We start from the raw sequence: 18,265 nt of genomic DNA, 5'->3' as shown, positions 1-18,265 counted from the left end.
AATGAGGCACCTAAAGGCCTGAGGGGCTTAGCCAATCAAGCTCTCCTTCCCAGACACTCCTCCCTGCAAAAGGTATTTAGCCTTAGGCCCACCCTGAGAAAGTTTCCCTTGTCACAACTCAATGCTTTAAAACCATGGAGGGCCTCTTCTCATTGGGACCTGCTGTGGGGAACAATGGAGCAGGTCTTCCTCTAAAGAGTCTCACCTAATCTCATGCAGGCCACCTCTCTGCATTTTCAGGCACACAGCCAACCCTCCCTGACCAAGCCTAGGACACTCTCCCCTCGGGAATCGTCCCAGCTCTCCTCCTGTCCTTTTCCCTTTGCCTGAGGCTAGAGCCAGCCCCTGCAGCCCTACTCAGTTCTCAGCTCTTCCACAACATCAAGCTGCATCTTCAGTGTCCAAGAGTCTGAGAATCTGTTGTCCTTGGCCCCTGTGCGGGCCAGGACGCCTGAGCCAACTCCGGCAGTTCCCCAGGGACCTCAGACTGCGCTTCCCCACCCCTGGGGCAGGATCCTGTGGCAGCCTGACACCTGCTGACAAGCAGCCATAGATAGCTCTGTGGCAAACCTGACACCATTTTTAACCCACTGGGACTCAGCAATTGTGTACAGCAGGACACTGGAACAAAACAGTCTGGGCTTCTCAGACATGCAAGAAGAGTAAATTTAGCAATGATGAAGTATGCTACAAACTGACACTTTGCCAAGAAAGCAATCACACTCTGAAAAGGAAGTAAGTGACCCTCAGAAAAAAAATTATGTATCATGACTTGTGGCTATAAAATAGGGAGATGACTAGTGGATAAAGTGCTTTCTATGCTTTCTATTCAAGCATAAGGACTGGGGTTTGAATCTCCAGAACCCATGTACAACCAGATGCGATAGAGCATATCTGAAATCCCAGGGCACCATGGCTTAATGGGAAGCAGAACAGAAGAATCCCCAGAACGCCATGGGCCAGTCATCCAGGAATGCAGCAGTGAAAAACAGAAGACTGTCTCAAAACAAGATGTAAAACAAGGACCACATGACACCTAAGGTGGTCTTCTGACCTCTACACATGAACTGTGCCATCTGCTCTCCATGTCCTGATGACAATTGGGGGGGGCACAGAGAGGGGGCGCCCTAGAGGGGGCACCCTAGGCAGTTTGTGGTTTGTGGATAAGCAAAGCTCTACCCATGAACGGTGCTGGGATGGTGACCTTGCAGCATACTCATGTCACATTCCTCCAACACATCATCATAGACTCCGATGCTGGGTAAGAGACAGCCCACTTCAGTCATACACATCACTGGCTTCCTGATATTCAGTCTGCCCAAGATGGCCAATTCAGGGGTGGTGTCCCTCCCCTTCTGAGCTGGCTTCTTGGCTGCCTCTTTCCACACCAAAACTGACAACAAAGAGTACATACCTGCATTTCTCTGGGTGCTCATCACGCTTGTTGTTGAAGTCCAGAGATATCTTTGCATCCAAGCCAATGCCAAAATAGTTGTTCATGACACACTTCTCTGTGTAGTATTCTCTGCAAAGGCGAGTTTAAAGTCTCTCAATGGCTCTGCCTGACAGGTTGCTCTGTGACTGTCCTGCCATTTCTCCCGCAGAACAAAACTCACGGCTTTTTCCATGTTTTGTTGTTTTTTTCATTTAGGCTTGCTTTGTTTCCTTTCCCTGTGTTTAGAGTTTGAACCCAGGACCCTGATTTGTGTGGGGTTTTTGTTTGTTTTGATAAGAACTCTACCAAGATGTTATTCACATATCAAGTCACTACCACATCAAAGTACATGGCTCGACAGTCTGTGGTACACTTCAGAGCCCTTTCATCAGTTTCAAACCATCCTCACTTGCACTGGCTCCTACTGCCTCACTGTTCAGGCCCTAGAAATTACAGATCCTCAGGATGTGCCTATCCAGGACTAGTCAAGTAAATGGAATGAGATAATGTGCTCTGGCTCCTTTCCTTTAACCACAGTTCATCTTTATGCAAAGCAATCTATTATGTGGCCTTACTACGTTTTATCTATCAATATCTGATAAACATTCAAATTGATCTGTGTTCTAGTTCTAAGACTTATGCACATTAGTGCCCATGTGTGCCCCAGTGGTTCTGCCCTAAAGGCAGTGCCAGCCTGTTTCCCAGAGGTCTTCACAGCATGATTCTCTAGCACTGCCAAACTGTCTAACCAGCCCCTGAAGTGAAAAGAGCAGTCACTGAAATCCCCTATACCAAGGCCAAAAGCCTCCCTTCTCCCCAGAGCACTACTGGTGATGTCTCTGTGGCACTATCCACGCACTCACCTACTCCTCTAGAGCCATAGGTGTGTCCCACTCCATGCCCTCCCCCAGTCCCATGTGACAGACACTGTGAGGAAGGTAAGTTCTAAAAATGCCCATAGACTCTGGGCAAAAAGAGGAGCTCCACAAAGTTTGCATAGAATCCTAATATATTTTAGGTTATGTTTCTTGCAACCTGAGGAGGACCAATCTGTGCAGCAAGAGTCCTTCCTGATCACACACCTAGTTCAGGTGCCTTGTGACTGCTCAGAAGAGCTCTGGGCCAAACTATTTTCTAAGCTAAAAAGCATGTGATGAGCAGTATTTATAGGGCCTGGGAAGAAAAAAAAGAATAATACAGAAAACAGGGTACAAAAACAAGAACAGGAAAGGCTGGGTGCAGGGATCCAAGGAGGAAGCAGATACCCAGGACAGGGAGGGGAAAAACAGGATTAGCCACAGAGGAGGCCTTCCATGACATTAAAGGAGGTGAATAAAGGAAGTCACCTGGTTCAAGGCCCCAAGAGTGTTGCTCCCAGAGGAACTATAGCTCTGCCCCTGCTAAGGAAAATCATTAGGGTCCAAGCACAAAACCAGACCAGGCGCACAGACCCATGAACCACTAGGCAGGAGACTTAAGAGCCACTTTCCCAAAACAAGGCCTCTGTAAACCACACAAGTGTTCCATCGTCACACCAGACAGTAAGAGCAGACAACTTATACCAGCTGCCACCAGCCTCTAGCTGCCCACAAAGGTTCAATCAGTAGCAGTAAAAAATGACTAAAATAGTGTCTTCTTTGGTGTGAGAAATACCATCTACAGTGAGCTCTAATATACACAGAGATCCATTACACCACTATGCAAATGCCTTTACAGCCTCTCAGCATAGCAGATATGGCCATGCCCCCTCTGTAACACAGCAGAGAGGAGCCACCAGACTTTCTCTCTAAAATCCTCAAAGTAAGACCCTGTCTCAGGAACTCTAACACCCAGGGAACAACAAATCCTGGAGGATTTCAGTCCAGGAATGCTACAAGCTACATCACTAAGGGGATGGCCAACACCATGAGGCAACAAGACTCAAGGACAAAAACAATGGAGTGAGGAAGCGTCAACATAGTCACTACTGATCTGGACTGTTTCAGGGCCTGGACAGGGACAGGATAGTGACAGGTCTGTCCTCGGCTGTCCTATTAGCCTACAGGGAAGGCTCTCAGGCACACGTCCAACAACAGTCCAACAACAGCTGAAAAAACGCCTGCCGTCCACTGATGGCTCTGACTGTGAATCAGACCTCTGCACTCTGCATCCTAACAAAATGCCCCACTGCATAGCACTGCCTCATACTTACAGGTTTTCAGGTTCAGCATTAAAGGGATCAGCATTAATTAACAAGCGACTGATGACTGAGCCCCCTGGTAAGGAGCCAGACATCCCTGCCCGAACACCTGCAAGGGAAGATGAAGAAGTACTTGGTCAGGAGCTCTAGATGGAGCAAAACAGATCTCTAAGGTTGGTGCCACATATCTACAGGACAGTGTGAACAAGTGCTCCAATTTGATTAACAATTCAAAATCACCACTACCATCCCATATTAAAGTAAGTAGAATTTAATATAACACCCAGAACACAAATAAAAACTGTCTCCTTCTTCATTTACCTGGCATTATCTGTACATTACATGCCTTTTATTTGAACAAGTACCTTTTTAGGCTTGGGATACTATGCTATCTGTTATTACTGGTCAAGAGTCCAAAGAGCGGGCTGGCGAGATGGCTTAGTGGGTAAGAGCACCCGACTGCTCTTCTGAAGGTCTGGAGTTCAAATCCCAGCAACCACATGGTGGCTCATAACCATCCGTAACAAGATCTGACGCCCTCTTCTGGAGTGTCTGAAGACAGCTACAGTGTACTTACATATAATAAATAAATAAATCTTTAAAAAAAAAAAAAAAGAGTCCAAAGAGCACCCAAAACAACACAGGCTATTGACATTGCTTTTGGTTGTCCACCAAACTACATGGTAAAACTCTCTTGCTCGGGAGCTGGAGAGATGGCTCAGCAGTTAGGAGCACTGACTGTTCTTCCAGAGGTACTGAGTTTAATTCCCAGCAACCACATGGTGGCTCACAACCATATATAACGAGATCTGATGCCTTCTTCTGGTGTGTCTAAAGATAGTGACAGTGTACTCACGTATATTTAAAACAAACAAAACAAAACAAAACAAAAAAACCAACTCTCTTGCTATAGACAGCACACTTGGGCTTCAGGACAGAGAAATTAATCTGGACTAACTAGGAAGCAGCCTTCCCCTAGCCAGCTTCCTCGAAGCTGGAATGTGTTACCTGGGCAATGTCTTATCCAGCACTAGGCTTTGTTTGCACACTGCAAACCCAACCTGCCAGGAAGATGTGCCCACTAGTGCAGCAGTGACATAACGACTATGGGGTAGACCAATTTCTACCTGATTTTGTGGCCTACACCATAAGACAGGGGATTCATGCCCAGTACTGTACACCTGGTCAACAGTCCCTGGCGGCTGGGTCCTAAGAGAACACTTGCTGCTATTGTTTTGCTAAACAGTCATGATGTCACACTGTATTCTAAAGTTTGTTTTACCTATAGATTAGTGCTACCTCACCTCCAAAGTGTGAATTTAACACTCAGAAAAACCTCAGAGAGGCCTCTTTCTCCAGTGAGTTAATGTAAAGACCCCTAACTGGTCAAAGTGCTGTAAATAAGTGAGTGCTGAGTGTTAGACCCTGAAAGGGACAACTGTGTCAATCCCTCCCAGAGATCCGGGAAACACTGGAGAAAACAGGACAGAAAAAAAAAAAAAAAAAATGTAAAAGCCTGAGGATGGAGAGAGAAAGCTTGAAATGATGTCTGGTGGGCATAACATAGCCACAGCAGCACTGATCACCTGCACATCAAGCCAGTCAAAATCCAAGCATAGGACAAAAGGGTTCCTAAGGCTTTGGGCCTAGTTGAGGAGCTACTGGCAGTTGATAGCTTTGGGGGGGAGAAAGGCGGCTGCCACTAGGTTGCCCATGTTGCAGTGGGTAGCCCACACCTATGCACACTAATTAGACTCAGTGGATTATAAAAACTAAGAGAGTGATATAAAGAAGGGAGAGTTCATTGGAGGGCCCTGGCGGTGGTCTGGAGGGAGGTGTTGGGGGTAGAAATGGTCAAAAAACATTGTATACATGTATGAAATTGCAAAGGAATAAAAAACACTTATAAACCAAAAAGGCATTTTTCACACAGTCACATGATTTAAGTAAGCTACAGAGTTCTGTGTATGTTTCCTGGACCTGCAAGCTCTTCAAGGACAGCAACAGTCCTATTCCTTCCAAGACTAACGGTGCCAAAAGCTCAGTCAGGGCCAGCAAGCACCTCCAGCCTCCCTGGTACCCCACCCCAAGCTAAGCATCTCCAGCAAGCACCTCTAGCCTCCTTGGTACCCCACCTCAGGCTAAGACTCCTCCCCACCAGGGGGCAGTGGGTCACTTACTTGGATATAGGATCTTGGTGTTGAGAGCAGGCAGGCTGTCCCGGCTTCCTGTACCAGGGGGGAGCGAGGCAGAGCTGCCGAGTGACAGGCCTTTGCTCACCAGCTTCTCACAAGGGGCCCTGGACGCTGTAAACAGGACAACACACTTGACACTGTCCAAAGCAGAGCAGAGCTGAGAGGAATCAACAAAATGAACAGACAAAAGGGCTGTGGGGAAGGAGGAGAGTCGCGAGCAGCTCACTGGCCAGTAGTAAGTGTGTGCGATAAAGAGTCCCTGAGTAAAGGTGAAGGAAGAGTACACACACGTCCGCTGTGGGCCTGACTCATTTTGAGAGGACACAGATCTGGAAAAAGAGGGGCTGACCCCTAATCACAGTTTGGGTACAGAAGGCACAGAGTTCTGATGCTAGTGAACAGTGTGTCTCCTCTAGAAAAGCCCCCTTCCCTCCCACAGTGCCACGACAGCTGATGGGAAGAACCCCTTCCTTTTGAAGACCTTTGCTGGGGTCTATTCTGAGAGAGATGAACATCTCAGTTTTGCCAGACTCTCATGAGCAGCCATAAGAAGGCTCTAAGAACACCTAGGGAGGACAGGGATGTCCCTCAGCAGGGGAGGCCCTGCTTCCTGCAGGTGACACAGTAGCCTCTCCTAATCATATCTTGGTGACATGAAGGTGTAGGCTACAGGGGAGAACATCAGTTTACTCCAAAGGCCAGAGCAAAGAGAAAAAGCGCCCTAAAGTGTCCATGACAAGCTCACCAAGTGTCACCCAAACCATACCTTTGCGTTGACTTCTCCCCTTGGCAATCACACAGCTCTCACTATGGGCAGATGATGTGCACACCCTATTGTCAGTCTTCAAGTCCTTCTTCTCAGATTCAGAGAGGCCTAGGACAAAACCCTGCTGCTCCTGGGTCTGGGCATTCTGCTCATCCACCGCTGGTAATGAAAGAACATTCTTGGTAAGACGGTGCCAGTAGGGCTAAGGATACTATAGGTTCTCTCCTCTCAATGGTAGTATGGTATAAAGCTCAGACCCAAAATCCTCACCACAACACACTTTAGTCCAATGCCCTAGCTCAGTTAATGTACTTGGGTTTGGGCATTCCAGCTAACAGGCTGGAGAGAAGGACTCTGAGACAGGAAGTTGTGGAGGTGAAGAGAGTAACTAGAGGCCCTAGCAGGAGATTGGGTGGTATGGTCACACCAGTGACAAGTGTGGTGTGACCACAGGGTTCGAAGCAATCAGAGGTGGAGCTGCTCAAAATGACAGGAACAGAGTTGGTAAAGTGAGAGGGAGAGCGCGATGTCAGTGTGGTCCTGAGCAGTGAGAGGGTCGGCAGGAGAGAGTGAGTGGTCAGTAGGGTTGGGAACTGTCATATGAATATGGAGGTGGGTTAGTGTTTGGGTCTATAACTACACCCAGGGAATCTGGGAACTCCAGTGCCACCTAGGGACTCAGAGAGCCATTACCTTTTTCTGTGTGCTCTATAATCTGGCGAATTGCTTTCTTCAGGCTGTTGGCTCTCAGCATTAGCTGCTCCCGGGGCCGGAAGATCTGTGGCCGGGAGGGGCATGCCGAGCCCACCAGATGGTCCCCAGTAGAGCTACAGATGTTGCCTGATCCGTCCCCATCCTCAGCCTCCTCAGCAATGGTAGGAGGTGGGTTGGACAGAGAGGATGAAGCCTGAGACTCGTCATCCAAGGTCTTGAGGAGAGAATCCAGTTTCTCTTTCAAGACAGAGCACTGGATTCAAGAAAAAGCCGCGTGAGAGCAAGCTCTTCTGTGCCAGCTGCTCCACCTACCCTGTGCCCAGGAACCTACCTTCTTGGCCATGGCCTCTGACTCCTGCGAGCTCTCTGTTGTTTTCTCATAGGCCTTGCCCACTCGAGCCACAAAGTCCTTCACTGTCTCACAGAGCACTCTGTAGGACACAGGGCAGCTTGGCTGGGACCCTGCAGAGCAGCAGCTTGCTGCCTCTCTGAGTCCCCAGAGCCCCATTACTCACTTGGCTGATGAGATCACCACAGAATGCTGGTCCGAAGTTAAGATTTTAGAAAGATGGGCTGCGACTGAGTCTTCATAGAAGAGAATTTGCTGCACCTATAATCATACCAAAACATGGGGCAGTTAGTCTCACAGCCTACTGTGAGCTCCATTCATGTCTGACTTGGGAGTTTCCTTCTGGTCCATCTCCAAACACTATCAGGGCTGTCCACCGCTAAGGGAGCAAGGACAAAAGTCTCACCAACCTGTGGTCAGACTAAATGATGAGTCAGAACTAAACCATCCCTATCAGAGCTCCCAGACAGACTATGCCTCTTCAGTCAGGACAGTGAGACAAGCCTGGAAGCCCTGGCGTAAACCCCAGTCTACTTTCAGTAACATGCTTGTGGCCAGCTCCCTGCCTGGCCAGGCAGAGCAGAAGCTTCCTTTTCTCCTGACCAGGAACTCTGCCAAAAAGGTGTAAACAAACCTCTCTCAGCTTTATCCACAAACAGGAGAGCTCCACTGCTCTCTGCCCGCCCCGTAGCAAGCAAGCCTTCTCACGGGTCAAAGAGAAACTATCTGTGCCAGAGTCTCAGACATTTTCCTGGGTACCTTTCTCAGGTTCCACACAAATATTATCAAAACAAAAGCACAGGCAGTGCTCCACCTGTGAAGCCATAATAAGTAGGCTTGGCTTTGCTTGCTAACTGCTACTGTCCTTGACCGCTTGGGCTTGTCAGACCAGTCACCTACCAAGACCAACAATGCATGTGCCCAGCAGAGCAGTCAGGACATAAATACAAAACCCCACCCCTCAGGATCTCAGAACTGAATCCCTGGAGTGGTCACTGCTCAGCACAGAGGACTGGAACTGATGCTGAAGCAGTGCGTGTTAACTACAAGGGCAGCACAGACATCAGAGACACAGGCGGGCAGAACGAGGAGCATGGAGACTTCTGGAAGCAGACAAGAGGAGGCTGTGTAGGAAGAACAGCAGACTGCACTAGGTACTAGGTACTGAGCTACAGTAAGGAGCAGAAGACATCACACGGGGCTAGGCATTAGAAAGCACCTCCCAACAGTCATGAAGCCCTAGAGTTGAGCCTGCTCAGCCTCAAGCTCAGCCCAAGCTTCTTCCTGACTCCTTCAGAACTGCAAAAGGGACAAGGAAGCAGTAAAAAAGCTGAGTACATGACAATCACATGTGGGGCTTAACTAGCAGGTGGTGGGCTGGGGGTCGGCTCAGCGCCAAGTGTGAGATCCGAAGTGCCATTCCCAGCACTACAACAGAAAGAGCAAGAGCAAGCAAGTGGTGGTACCTCTGAGTCCTCGCTGAAGTCCTCAGTGACGGTGGAGGAGGAGGCCTGCCGAGGGAGCTTGGTCTCATATGCCATGACACTCCACCTGCACAGGCCCAAAGTCAGCTTGGCTGCAGAATAGCCACTAACACCCAGGGATCTGCAGTGCCCCATCCCCCCAACCAACCCCTCATTGCTCCAATGTCATAGTCTGGTGCCTTGATCTTAGTTATATTCTGACTTTTTGAGTTTTCTGGTTTTCTTGAGGCTAGGGCTAGTCTTAGTCCTCACTAGTCTTAGAGTGACAAGTGTGGCCACAGCAGCCAATGCTTCTAGGTCCAGCTGCCATTCATACATCCTGGCTGTCCCACTCACCTGTCCAGCATCTTAGTGCTGGCCCTCTCCAGCTTTGCCAAGATCTGAGGGAGCTGCGTATCATCATCACAGGCAGAGCCCCAGCCGAGAACACGGGCCAGGTCGTTCCCTGTCCCCAGGGGCAGCACACCTAGCTGACACTGGTGGAAAATAGTGAAGAAACCATTCCTTTAGACAGTGAGTCTAAGAACCATTCCCATGCAGTACCCACCCTGTTGACACCATCAATAGTCACAAGAAGTGTAGGAAGTCTGATCTGAAGTATGTGGCCTGTACCTTCTCAGCAGAGCCCACCAGAGGGGACAGGTGGGCTTTGTGATCAACAGCAGATACCAGGATCCCCAGCCCTTCCTCACTTATTCACATGTCTTAGCAATCAAACCTTGAAAACCCCTGGTTTCTACAACCCCTTCCTTCCCAAAGACACCGAAATACTCAGACCTGAAGAGTCAATCTGTAACTCCTCAAACATCTCTCTACCCTACTATGCATCTCACTCATTGATGCCACACCACTAAAAGCCCCCCCCCCATGACTTCTAGGTCCTATCAGAAGCCATGCTAAGGCTGTCTGAACATACAAGACCTAGTCTGTACCCATCTACCTGAAAGGTGGTGGTTTCCCAAATTGACCCTAGCCCTGCTATCTCCTCCTAGACTTAACAGAGGGCAAAAGTAAGGGAAGAAGGCAGAACAGAGAAGGAAGAGACAAATACGGGCTCTAGTAAAGTCTGCTGTCAGCAGGGAGGGACCAAGAGTTGTAACTGTCCTAGGGAGGGTTATTCTCAGCAGCCTATGGGTGGCCCAGATTAGGTAAGATACAAGAAGACTGGGATCATTTGGGCAAGCCAGCAACTAGCTTGAAGTGGGGAAAGAGGAAGACAAAGGTATCAGGAATAGTTGTAGGACTTCTCTTTAGGCCTTGGATGCATGAAAACTTTTGGGCAAAGTAGGAGCTGAGTTAAAAGCAAGGTTGGAAACCTGCAACATTACAATACCCAGAAACCCCAGAGTGTCCGCCAAATTGACATGGCATCAAACTCCAGTGTGTCACAAGCTTTCCCCATAGGAAAAGTGTGAAAGATGAGGGCGGGACCCATGAGGTTTGACCATATGGCATAAACTAGAGGCCAGGAGAAGAAACACTACCCCATACAGGGCTGGGGAAGCTAGGGGTATAGGAGAGAGTAGACAGAGCTCCAAGAAGCACACAGAGGCCATAGGAGACAAGTGTTTACAGAACTTGACTTGAGTATGAGAACCACATTCATAGCCTTTCTGCAAGCCAAACAAACATTAAGCTCAAAAGCCAAGCAACAAAACTGTATACTGTAATCCCACCACTGGGGGGTGCTGCTGCTTTTCCTAGAGTTATGGTGTGGCTATCAGTAAACCCTGGACCATCTCTTCTCCAGATAATACACAAAATACGATTGGTGAATGAGACTAGACAAAGAACCAAAATCACTGAAAACTGAAGAACAACAATAAAAAAAATCATAAAGAAGATAAAAATGACAAGCCAGAAAACTAGGGAAATATGTTTGATTTGATTGGTTGTGTTGTTGTCATTTCAAGACAGTATTCCTCTGTGTGGTCCTAGCTATCCTGGAACTCTGTAGACCAGGCTGGCTTCGAATTCAGAGAGATCCATCTGCCTCTCTGTCTCCCAAGTGTTGGTGTGACCACCGCCTGGCAGGAAAAAAGCTGATCTTTACTGACAGACATGTAATTACCTCAATAGAAAACAAGGCAAAAAACATGAACAGGGGATTCGTTTATAACAGCATTCCAATAAGGCTGTGCTTGACATTATTATTTAAAATTAATGCTTTCTGTTTACATACTTGAGTTAAACAAAAAGAATGAGCCTCAAGGCAAGGAAAGGTTCCATGTCACCTGGAATGTAACCTGGAGCATCCCTGCCAAGTGCAATTTGGTACTAAAAATTTAAGTAAGGGGCTCCCCAAAAGAGAAGATTCTAGAACATGAACAGGATTTCAGCAAGGTTGTTGCAGCCCTCGAGCTCCTGCACGAGGGGAGAAGCACTGACTCAGACCCCCCACTACATCCCATGGAAAACTGCCACTCTGAGCTGTCCGTGGAGCAGAGTATGAAAACCCACACATACTGCTATTTCAACAATTCAGTAACCAACTAGCAAGCGAGTACCACATGGACAATGTGCATTTTGACACAATCTGAGTGACGGTTATGACAGTATACACAATGGCTAATTGCCAAAAAGGGGGAGTGGGAGTAAAAGTTCAATGAACACAGTAAGAAATCAGGATAATATATTTTTATTTCAGTGTTAAAAACTAGGCAATTAGGTTCAATGAACCGTAATTCAACCTTTATAGAGATGAAAGATTCCTTCTTCCTTTCCTCTTAAGACAGAGGCTTCTAGCAATTAGGTACATCACCTCCCAGGAAAGAGGTGGCGCTTAGGCGACTGCAGCCCCCATACTCATCCCCCACATAGAGCCTGATGCCAAGCTGTTTTTACAGCTGCCTTGACCTACATGATTTTCCCATTCATCCATCACAGTGGGGTGTCACCTGTTTGTAGTACCTGTTTGTGAAGGTTGAGGCTATCGATTTCAGATAGGACCCAGCCAACACTGCCATCCCCGCCACAAACCAGAATCCGGAAGGTGTCAAACTTCTGAAATAACCGTAAGCTGTAGAAGAATGGAAAGCCAAGGAAATGAGTGTACTTTAAAAGACAAATGATGGTTTCTCTGTCCTACGCTGAGGGGACACCCTGTTCCATGTGGCTGAACCTGAACCCTGGCTAAGCCCAGATATGTATACATAGGGTCTACAAGGTGGCCTTGTAGATGTCTGTCTGCCAAGCCCCTCTGCTCAGGGCTCATTTTTGTCTATATGAATGATGGTAGTGACCCAGCAGCTCCTCCAACCAGAAACAGGGAGGAGATAATGCACACATTTCAGAGTACCATGACAGTCTCACTTGATGTCAGCTCCTAGGAGGACTTGTGGCAGTCTTCCATATCTCAGCTAAATACCAGGCCCAAGAATCCCCACTCTTGCTTTCCTCATTCATGTGCTAGCCCAGCTCTCCCCTCCCAAGGAAGGGCAGCTTGGCTCAGCCTCTATTGCTGCTCTGAGTCCTTAAGGAGTCTCCAATAAAACCTTCTCACACAAGAATTCTATCATATGTTTTGTCTAATGGCTTGCTAATTAAGAGAAAAGAGTCAAATATCTCAGCAAATAATTGGAGCCCTCTCTGATAAGTACCTGATGCCCTCAGCTCCACCAAGGTCTGACCCAGTCCTATCATGTATATAGGAGAAGGTGAAGGCAAGAGGGCCCCCAGTGGAGGAGCTAGAGAAAGTACCCAAGGAGCTGAAGGGGCTGCAACCCTGTAGGTGGAACAACAATATGAACTAACCAGCACCCACAGAGCTCGTGTCTCTAGCTGCATATGTAGCAGAAGATGGCCATCATTGGGAAGAGAGGACCCTTGGTCCTGCAAACTTTATATGACCCAGCACAGGGGAATGCCAGGGCCAAGAAGTGGGAGTGGGTGGGTAGGGGAGCAGGGGCGGGGGGAGGGTATAGGGAACTTNAGTGGGTGGGTAGGGGAGCAGGGGCGGGGGGAGGGTATAGGGAACTTTTGGGATAGCATTTGAAATGTAAATAAAGAAAATAACAATAAAAAAAAATGGGAGAAAAAAAAAAAAAAGAGTATAGAGTGGGCACACTGGACCTCCACAGAAGCAAGCACATTAGTGACACTAAATCACTAGGTTAACATAGTCTCCCTTCCTATGGATCCCAAAGAAACCAGTGCTTCCCTCCATTCAAGTAACTATTTTACATATGCTGCCTTCTCACCAGGGACCCTGCTGACTCTGTCTCTAATGGCACTGGCTGCAGAGGAAGTCCTCTGAACACAAGCTAGGATGGGCAACAAGACAGTGCCTCAGATTTGAACCATGGTTCAAATAACTTCTGAGCATCAAGACTCTGTGGACTTCCAAGGGGTGAGAAAAATATTTACATGTATCCTTTAAATGTTCACCAATGAGGATCCCTGCTCTCTGGAGACACAGTGGTCAGCCAAGGCCAGAACTCAGGTAGTTAACCAACTGCATGATATCAGAGGTGCTTCCCAGAAACAGGAAGTGAGTAGACCAACTGCCATGCCGTCTCTACTAGCCCTCTGCCACATCAGCTCCAACTACATATCAGGGAGCTCTTACACATCAAAGTCCAGCTTGCCTGCCACCGCACAGTGGAGTTTTCAAATAATATCCCTACCTGAGCCTGTTCAGTGTAGTACAATCAGCAAATATGATACTTTTACTATCCCTGCCGAACTGAGACTAGTTCCTCATGAACCTCAGAAAGAATGGACCTGTGCCATTCAGAAAACAGGAATCTGCAGCATTTCAGGAATGCTGCCTTTGAACAAAGAGCCTGTAGGAAGCCACTTGGGACTGTCTTCCAGCAAGCTGTGTAGCAAGTAAGAAAGAGCAGAAAAACAGAACAAAAACAAAAAAGAACACTGAAGGCCCAGCACCCATGAGCCCCACAGCTTAGGCACAGAGAAATCCAGGCTCAAGCTATAGCAATATCTAGCTCTAAAAGAACCTCTCCTAAGCTCCTCCCAGAACTCACAATGGAAGTAGGGGCTGCAAGCACCTCCCATTTCAATCTCCCCAAATGCTGGCATGCCCTCTGAGTTCTACTTTACAAGAACAAATGTTTCTTGCAAACCTGTGGAAAGTACAAAACTAAAGGGGAAGCCAGATCTCCCTGGCTGGCAGGTAAGCAGCTTCACATCTCACTGCACCTGCATGAAGGTCCCACTGTGCTGAGATGGAAAAGGCCCCTTGGTTTCACTGGAAAAAGGCTTCCTAAGAACTAAGCAGGCACTACAGAGAGCAAGGCAGGTTTGTAAGCACCAGCATAGAAACATCCCAAGCACAGGAGCTGACGCATGTGAGTAGTTATGTATGCATGTCCACTCTTGTGTGGTACTTTTGCAATGGCAGGATGCAAACGCCTACCATCTCTTAGGAGTAGGTCCTTCATAAGGAGACTTTTGGGAGGGGCACTTGAACTTTGCTATTTGAAAAATTTTTTATAAAAATTTATCTTTATGTATATTGCTGTTTTGCTTATATGTATGTTCATGCACCACGTGTACAGTGTCTACAGAGGCAAGAAGAAGGTGTGAATAATACCCTGCAATTGGAATTATAAACAGTTAGTATGATGTTTATAAAAAGATAAAGAGAGGGGGGAATATGTTCTATGGAGGTGTGATGAAGTGTGGGGGAAGGGGGTGCCTTGATGGGCCCATGCTGAGGCATCCCTTCCCCCTGAGGGACTAACCACACAACGGTATAGTATAGAATAGAGTTATTCAGGACATGGGGAGGGGAGTCAAGAGGGTAGTAGACACAGAGCAAGGAAGAGAGAGACAGAGACAGAGAGAAAGAGAGAGGTAGAGGAGTAGAGCCGTCGGCCATGAGCACATGGAGGGGGGAAGGGAATGAGAGAGAGAGGGAGGAAGGGAAGCAGAGAAAGAGAGAGAGAGGAGCAAGAGAAAGCAAGAGAGCAAAAGAGCAAGGAGGGGCAAGCAGTCTCTTTAATAGTGAGTCAGGCTGTTGCCAGGTAACTGTGGGGTGGAGCTTAGACAGAATGCTAACAGTTGTGAGCTATCATTTACATATTGGAAATCAAACTTGGGTTCTCTCAAGAACAGCCAATGTTCATATGCACTAAACCATCTCTCCAGAACTTTAAAAAAAAAAATCTTATTTTTGATCCTTTTAAAACGAGTATGCCTTATGTTTTGTAAAACATTGCAAATTCCTGGAATGGAAAGTCTCACACAATCCCTACCCAAGGTGTGGTCCTCCATTCATGAGGTCAAAAACCTGGGCAGGGTTCAGCAGCTGCTTGAATCTTCTGAGAAACTTCACACCTTGATTGTCTCCACTTTTTGAGTTGACAAAGACCAGCAGGGGGCTTGTACAAGACGGGGGACAGGTGGCCTTCCAGAAGCCTAGAAGTGAGGTGGGATAGGAAAGAACCTTACAAACTGCTGAGCTGCTGTGGACTAGACAGCAGCAACAAGAGGCACAGTGAGGGGCAACCCAGGTGTGAGGAGGTGAGCCTGCCTCACCTCACAGATTTCCCCTCACGGTAGTATCCCCTCTTCTTGCTGCCAGCCTGGCAGAGCTCCTTCCTCTGAACCACGTACCCCAGAGACCCCTTCACCAATACTTGCCAGGATGTTTCTCCATGGTCCAAGCAGACATGCTAGGCACTACCGCAGATGGCGACAGGCACAGTCTTTCAGCTCTTGGCAGACCAGGACACTTTACACTGGGTCTCTACTCAACAGCCAGTACATCTATCAATCCTTCCAACAGTGCTGGTTCAAGCTGCGAGCCCTATGGCAATTCCCAGGTTGCCAACTGTGACCTCTGCCTGTGCCACACCTGAGCCTAGCCTCTTGCTGATCAAAACTGTCACGACACCCATCTCCAGAGCTGGTAAGGAAGGCAGTATAGCGAAATGGCATGTGAGCACCCACCATCAGAGTCAATACTGTTGAGTGCCGTGGGAGGGATGACAGACACCTTGCACAGGCCAAGTGGACACTTCATCACCAAGGACTCTTTGCAAGATGTGTGAACCTGAAATAAAAATCCACATGTCACCAGGAGTCAAGTCTCCTCATACACACCAGAAACTCCCTGGCACAGCATCTGGAAATTCCTCCCAAGAAGATGCAGACACCATCAGAGCAGGCGAACCTGTGTCCCCAAGCACCCTGTTCCTTGGCCTTACAAATAGGAGGTGGAAAATCAGATGGGATTCCACCCAGTAGAAGCCAGACATGAAACTGAACCACAGCCCTCCACTTCCATCTTAGCTACCCTTAACTTTCAGGGCTCCTGGACAACCTGCTTTCATGTGACTAGGTTCTTTGCTAGTCACTCACAGGGTCAAAGCAAGGTGCCAACCACAGGAACCACAGCTATATCTAATCACTGACTGACCCTCACTGCCATGTTTCCTTCCAACCACTGGTGGGGCATAGCAATCTGTAGGCCAAGCAGGGACATGCTAGAGGTATCCCAGAGTTCCAACCCATGGTCAGCAGGACACCCTAGGGCAGAAGTGCTCTTCTCAAGACACACCTCCACACACAAGCTTTTCCCTGATGGCCAGTGTGGGCAGACAAGCAGGGATATGAGACTTGATTCTGTGGTCAAGAGGCTACAGCCATACCGTGGCTCCTCCTCTTTGCTTGAGAATCTCTATGATCTCTATGATCATTGTAGATCTTTGTTGATCTCTATGATCACTGTCCCAGAACAAACTTCTCTCAGCGTTCCTCATAAGTGTTCCTACTCTCACTCGTAGAAAAGTTCATGAACCTGTCCCAAAAGACCCCTTCACAGACTGCTAAGATGCTGCAAGGAGCAGATAAGGCATTTTTTGTGTAAAAGATGGGATCAAAGTCAAAGGAAAGGAATTAACAAAACTGTCAAAATGAGGCTGACCAGGCCCAAGTGAAACAGTCAAGCCTCAGGGGTAAACTCAGGAAGGAGAGGAACAAAGCCCCAAGCCCAGAGTGTATCCACACCTCCACAGGCAGGAAGAGACTGTACCTACTCACCATGGCCTTGCACCAGAGGCAGCGCCAGTCCTGCAGGCGCAACACGCTGCCACAAGTCTTGTCACACACAATACACTTGGCACTCACAGGCAGGTTTCCTTCCAACCACTGGTGAGGCATGGCAATCTATAGACCAAAGAGGGACATGCTAGAGACATCTCAGAGTTCCAATACAGGGTTCAGCTGGGCACCCTGGGATAGCAGTGTTCCTTTCAAGACATTCCTCCCCACACAAGATTGTCCCTGATGGCCAGTGTGGGCAGGGACAAGCAGGGCCTGTGAGGTACCTCCCACACCTACTGGGAAGGAGACACCCAGACTTAAGGGAATTAGGGCAAAGTTGAGAGTAAAATGACACAAAGGTCCATAGTATGAGATCTTAAATGAGAAGGGGGGGCAGGAAATAGGGGGTGCTCTGCAGGCCACAAGCAGAATCCCTCTGGACATACCCCATCCTCGTCCTCAATGATATCCTTCCCAATTGAGGCCAATGTGGTCCACTTGCAGTTACTGGTTGCACGCACAGCACACCGTTTGTGAGCCTTAAACTTACACACTGTGGGAAAAGGAATACACAATCCTTCAAGCTTCATCCTCAACAGGAGCCTCCTTATAGGGCAAATGGCTGCTTAGTGAGGTTAGGGTGGAAGGAGTCTGGAGGCCAGTCACTTGGTGCTGCAGCCGTAACTGAAGAGCACGGGGAGAGCCGGTAGAGGAGAATGGGGTGAGCAACTGAGGCTCGGCAGGCTATGCTGGCCACTGTCACTGCACCTCACCTCTACCCAGTCAACAAGAAGACTCAGAAAACTATGAAACTGAAATCAGAAATTCATCTAACTCCGTATTACAAAATACTCTTCTTTTGGATGTTTTTTATCCATTTAAAATAAATGTAAAACAAGCTATACAAAATAAGCAGAAGACAGTCCTGGCCGTGAGTCAGAGCTTGAAGTCCCTGTGTGACCCTTCTCTGCCACCAGAACCCTCCCCTGGCCCTGTCTTCTATAAGGCATGCTCTCTCCTGCATCCACAGCACACAACCAGAAAGGGCCTGCACCTTCTGCCTCCTCGCTACTACTTTCTTTCTGCTCACACTGCAGAAGCTCCTACGGAAAGGACATCCAAGGTCTGAGTCC

General features: G+C 48.1%; 1 protein-coding gene across 3 annotated transcripts in view; it reads right to left on the bottom strand.

The window, feature by feature from the left end:
• The window catches only part of Dgkd (diacylglycerol kinase delta), a 92,337-nt gene that overhangs the window by 10,684 nt on the left and 63,388 nt on the right, over positions 1-18,265 (bottom strand). For all 3 annotated transcript variants that reach the window (XM_021198877.1, XM_029539060.1, XM_029539059.1), the window contains 14 exons: positions 17,579-17,685; positions 17,130-17,255; positions 16,038-16,140; positions 15,341-15,503; positions 12,033-12,141; positions 9,459-9,598; positions 9,105-9,189; positions 7,805-7,899; positions 7,621-7,720; positions 7,269-7,542; positions 6,576-6,734; positions 5,795-5,920; positions 3,627-3,723; positions 1,415-1,525 (listed from right to left, as the gene is read on the bottom strand). In XM_021198877.1, the coding sequence (XP_021054536.1) occupies positions 1,415-1,525; positions 3,627-3,723; positions 5,795-5,920; positions 6,576-6,734; positions 7,269-7,542; positions 7,621-7,720; positions 7,805-7,899; positions 9,105-9,189; positions 9,459-9,598; positions 12,033-12,141; positions 15,341-15,503; positions 16,038-16,140; positions 17,130-17,255; positions 17,579-17,685 (1,795 nt within the window). The remainder of the gene's footprint in view (positions 1-1,414; positions 1,526-3,626; positions 3,724-5,794; positions 5,921-6,575; positions 6,735-7,268; positions 7,543-7,620; positions 7,721-7,804; positions 7,900-9,104; positions 9,190-9,458; positions 9,599-12,032; positions 12,142-15,340; positions 15,504-16,037; positions 16,141-17,129; positions 17,256-17,578; positions 17,686-18,265) is intronic.

Source organism: Mus pahari, chromosome 5 (assembly GCF_900095145.1).
Source record: "Mus pahari chromosome 5, PAHARI_EIJ_v1.1, whole genome shotgun sequence".
In the NCBI taxonomy this organism is placed as follows: Eukaryota; Metazoa; Chordata; class Mammalia; order Rodentia; family Muridae; genus Mus; species Mus pahari.
The sequence above is the reverse complement of the archived record's forward strand: the minus strand, read 5'-3'. Positions and strand labels throughout refer to the sequence as shown.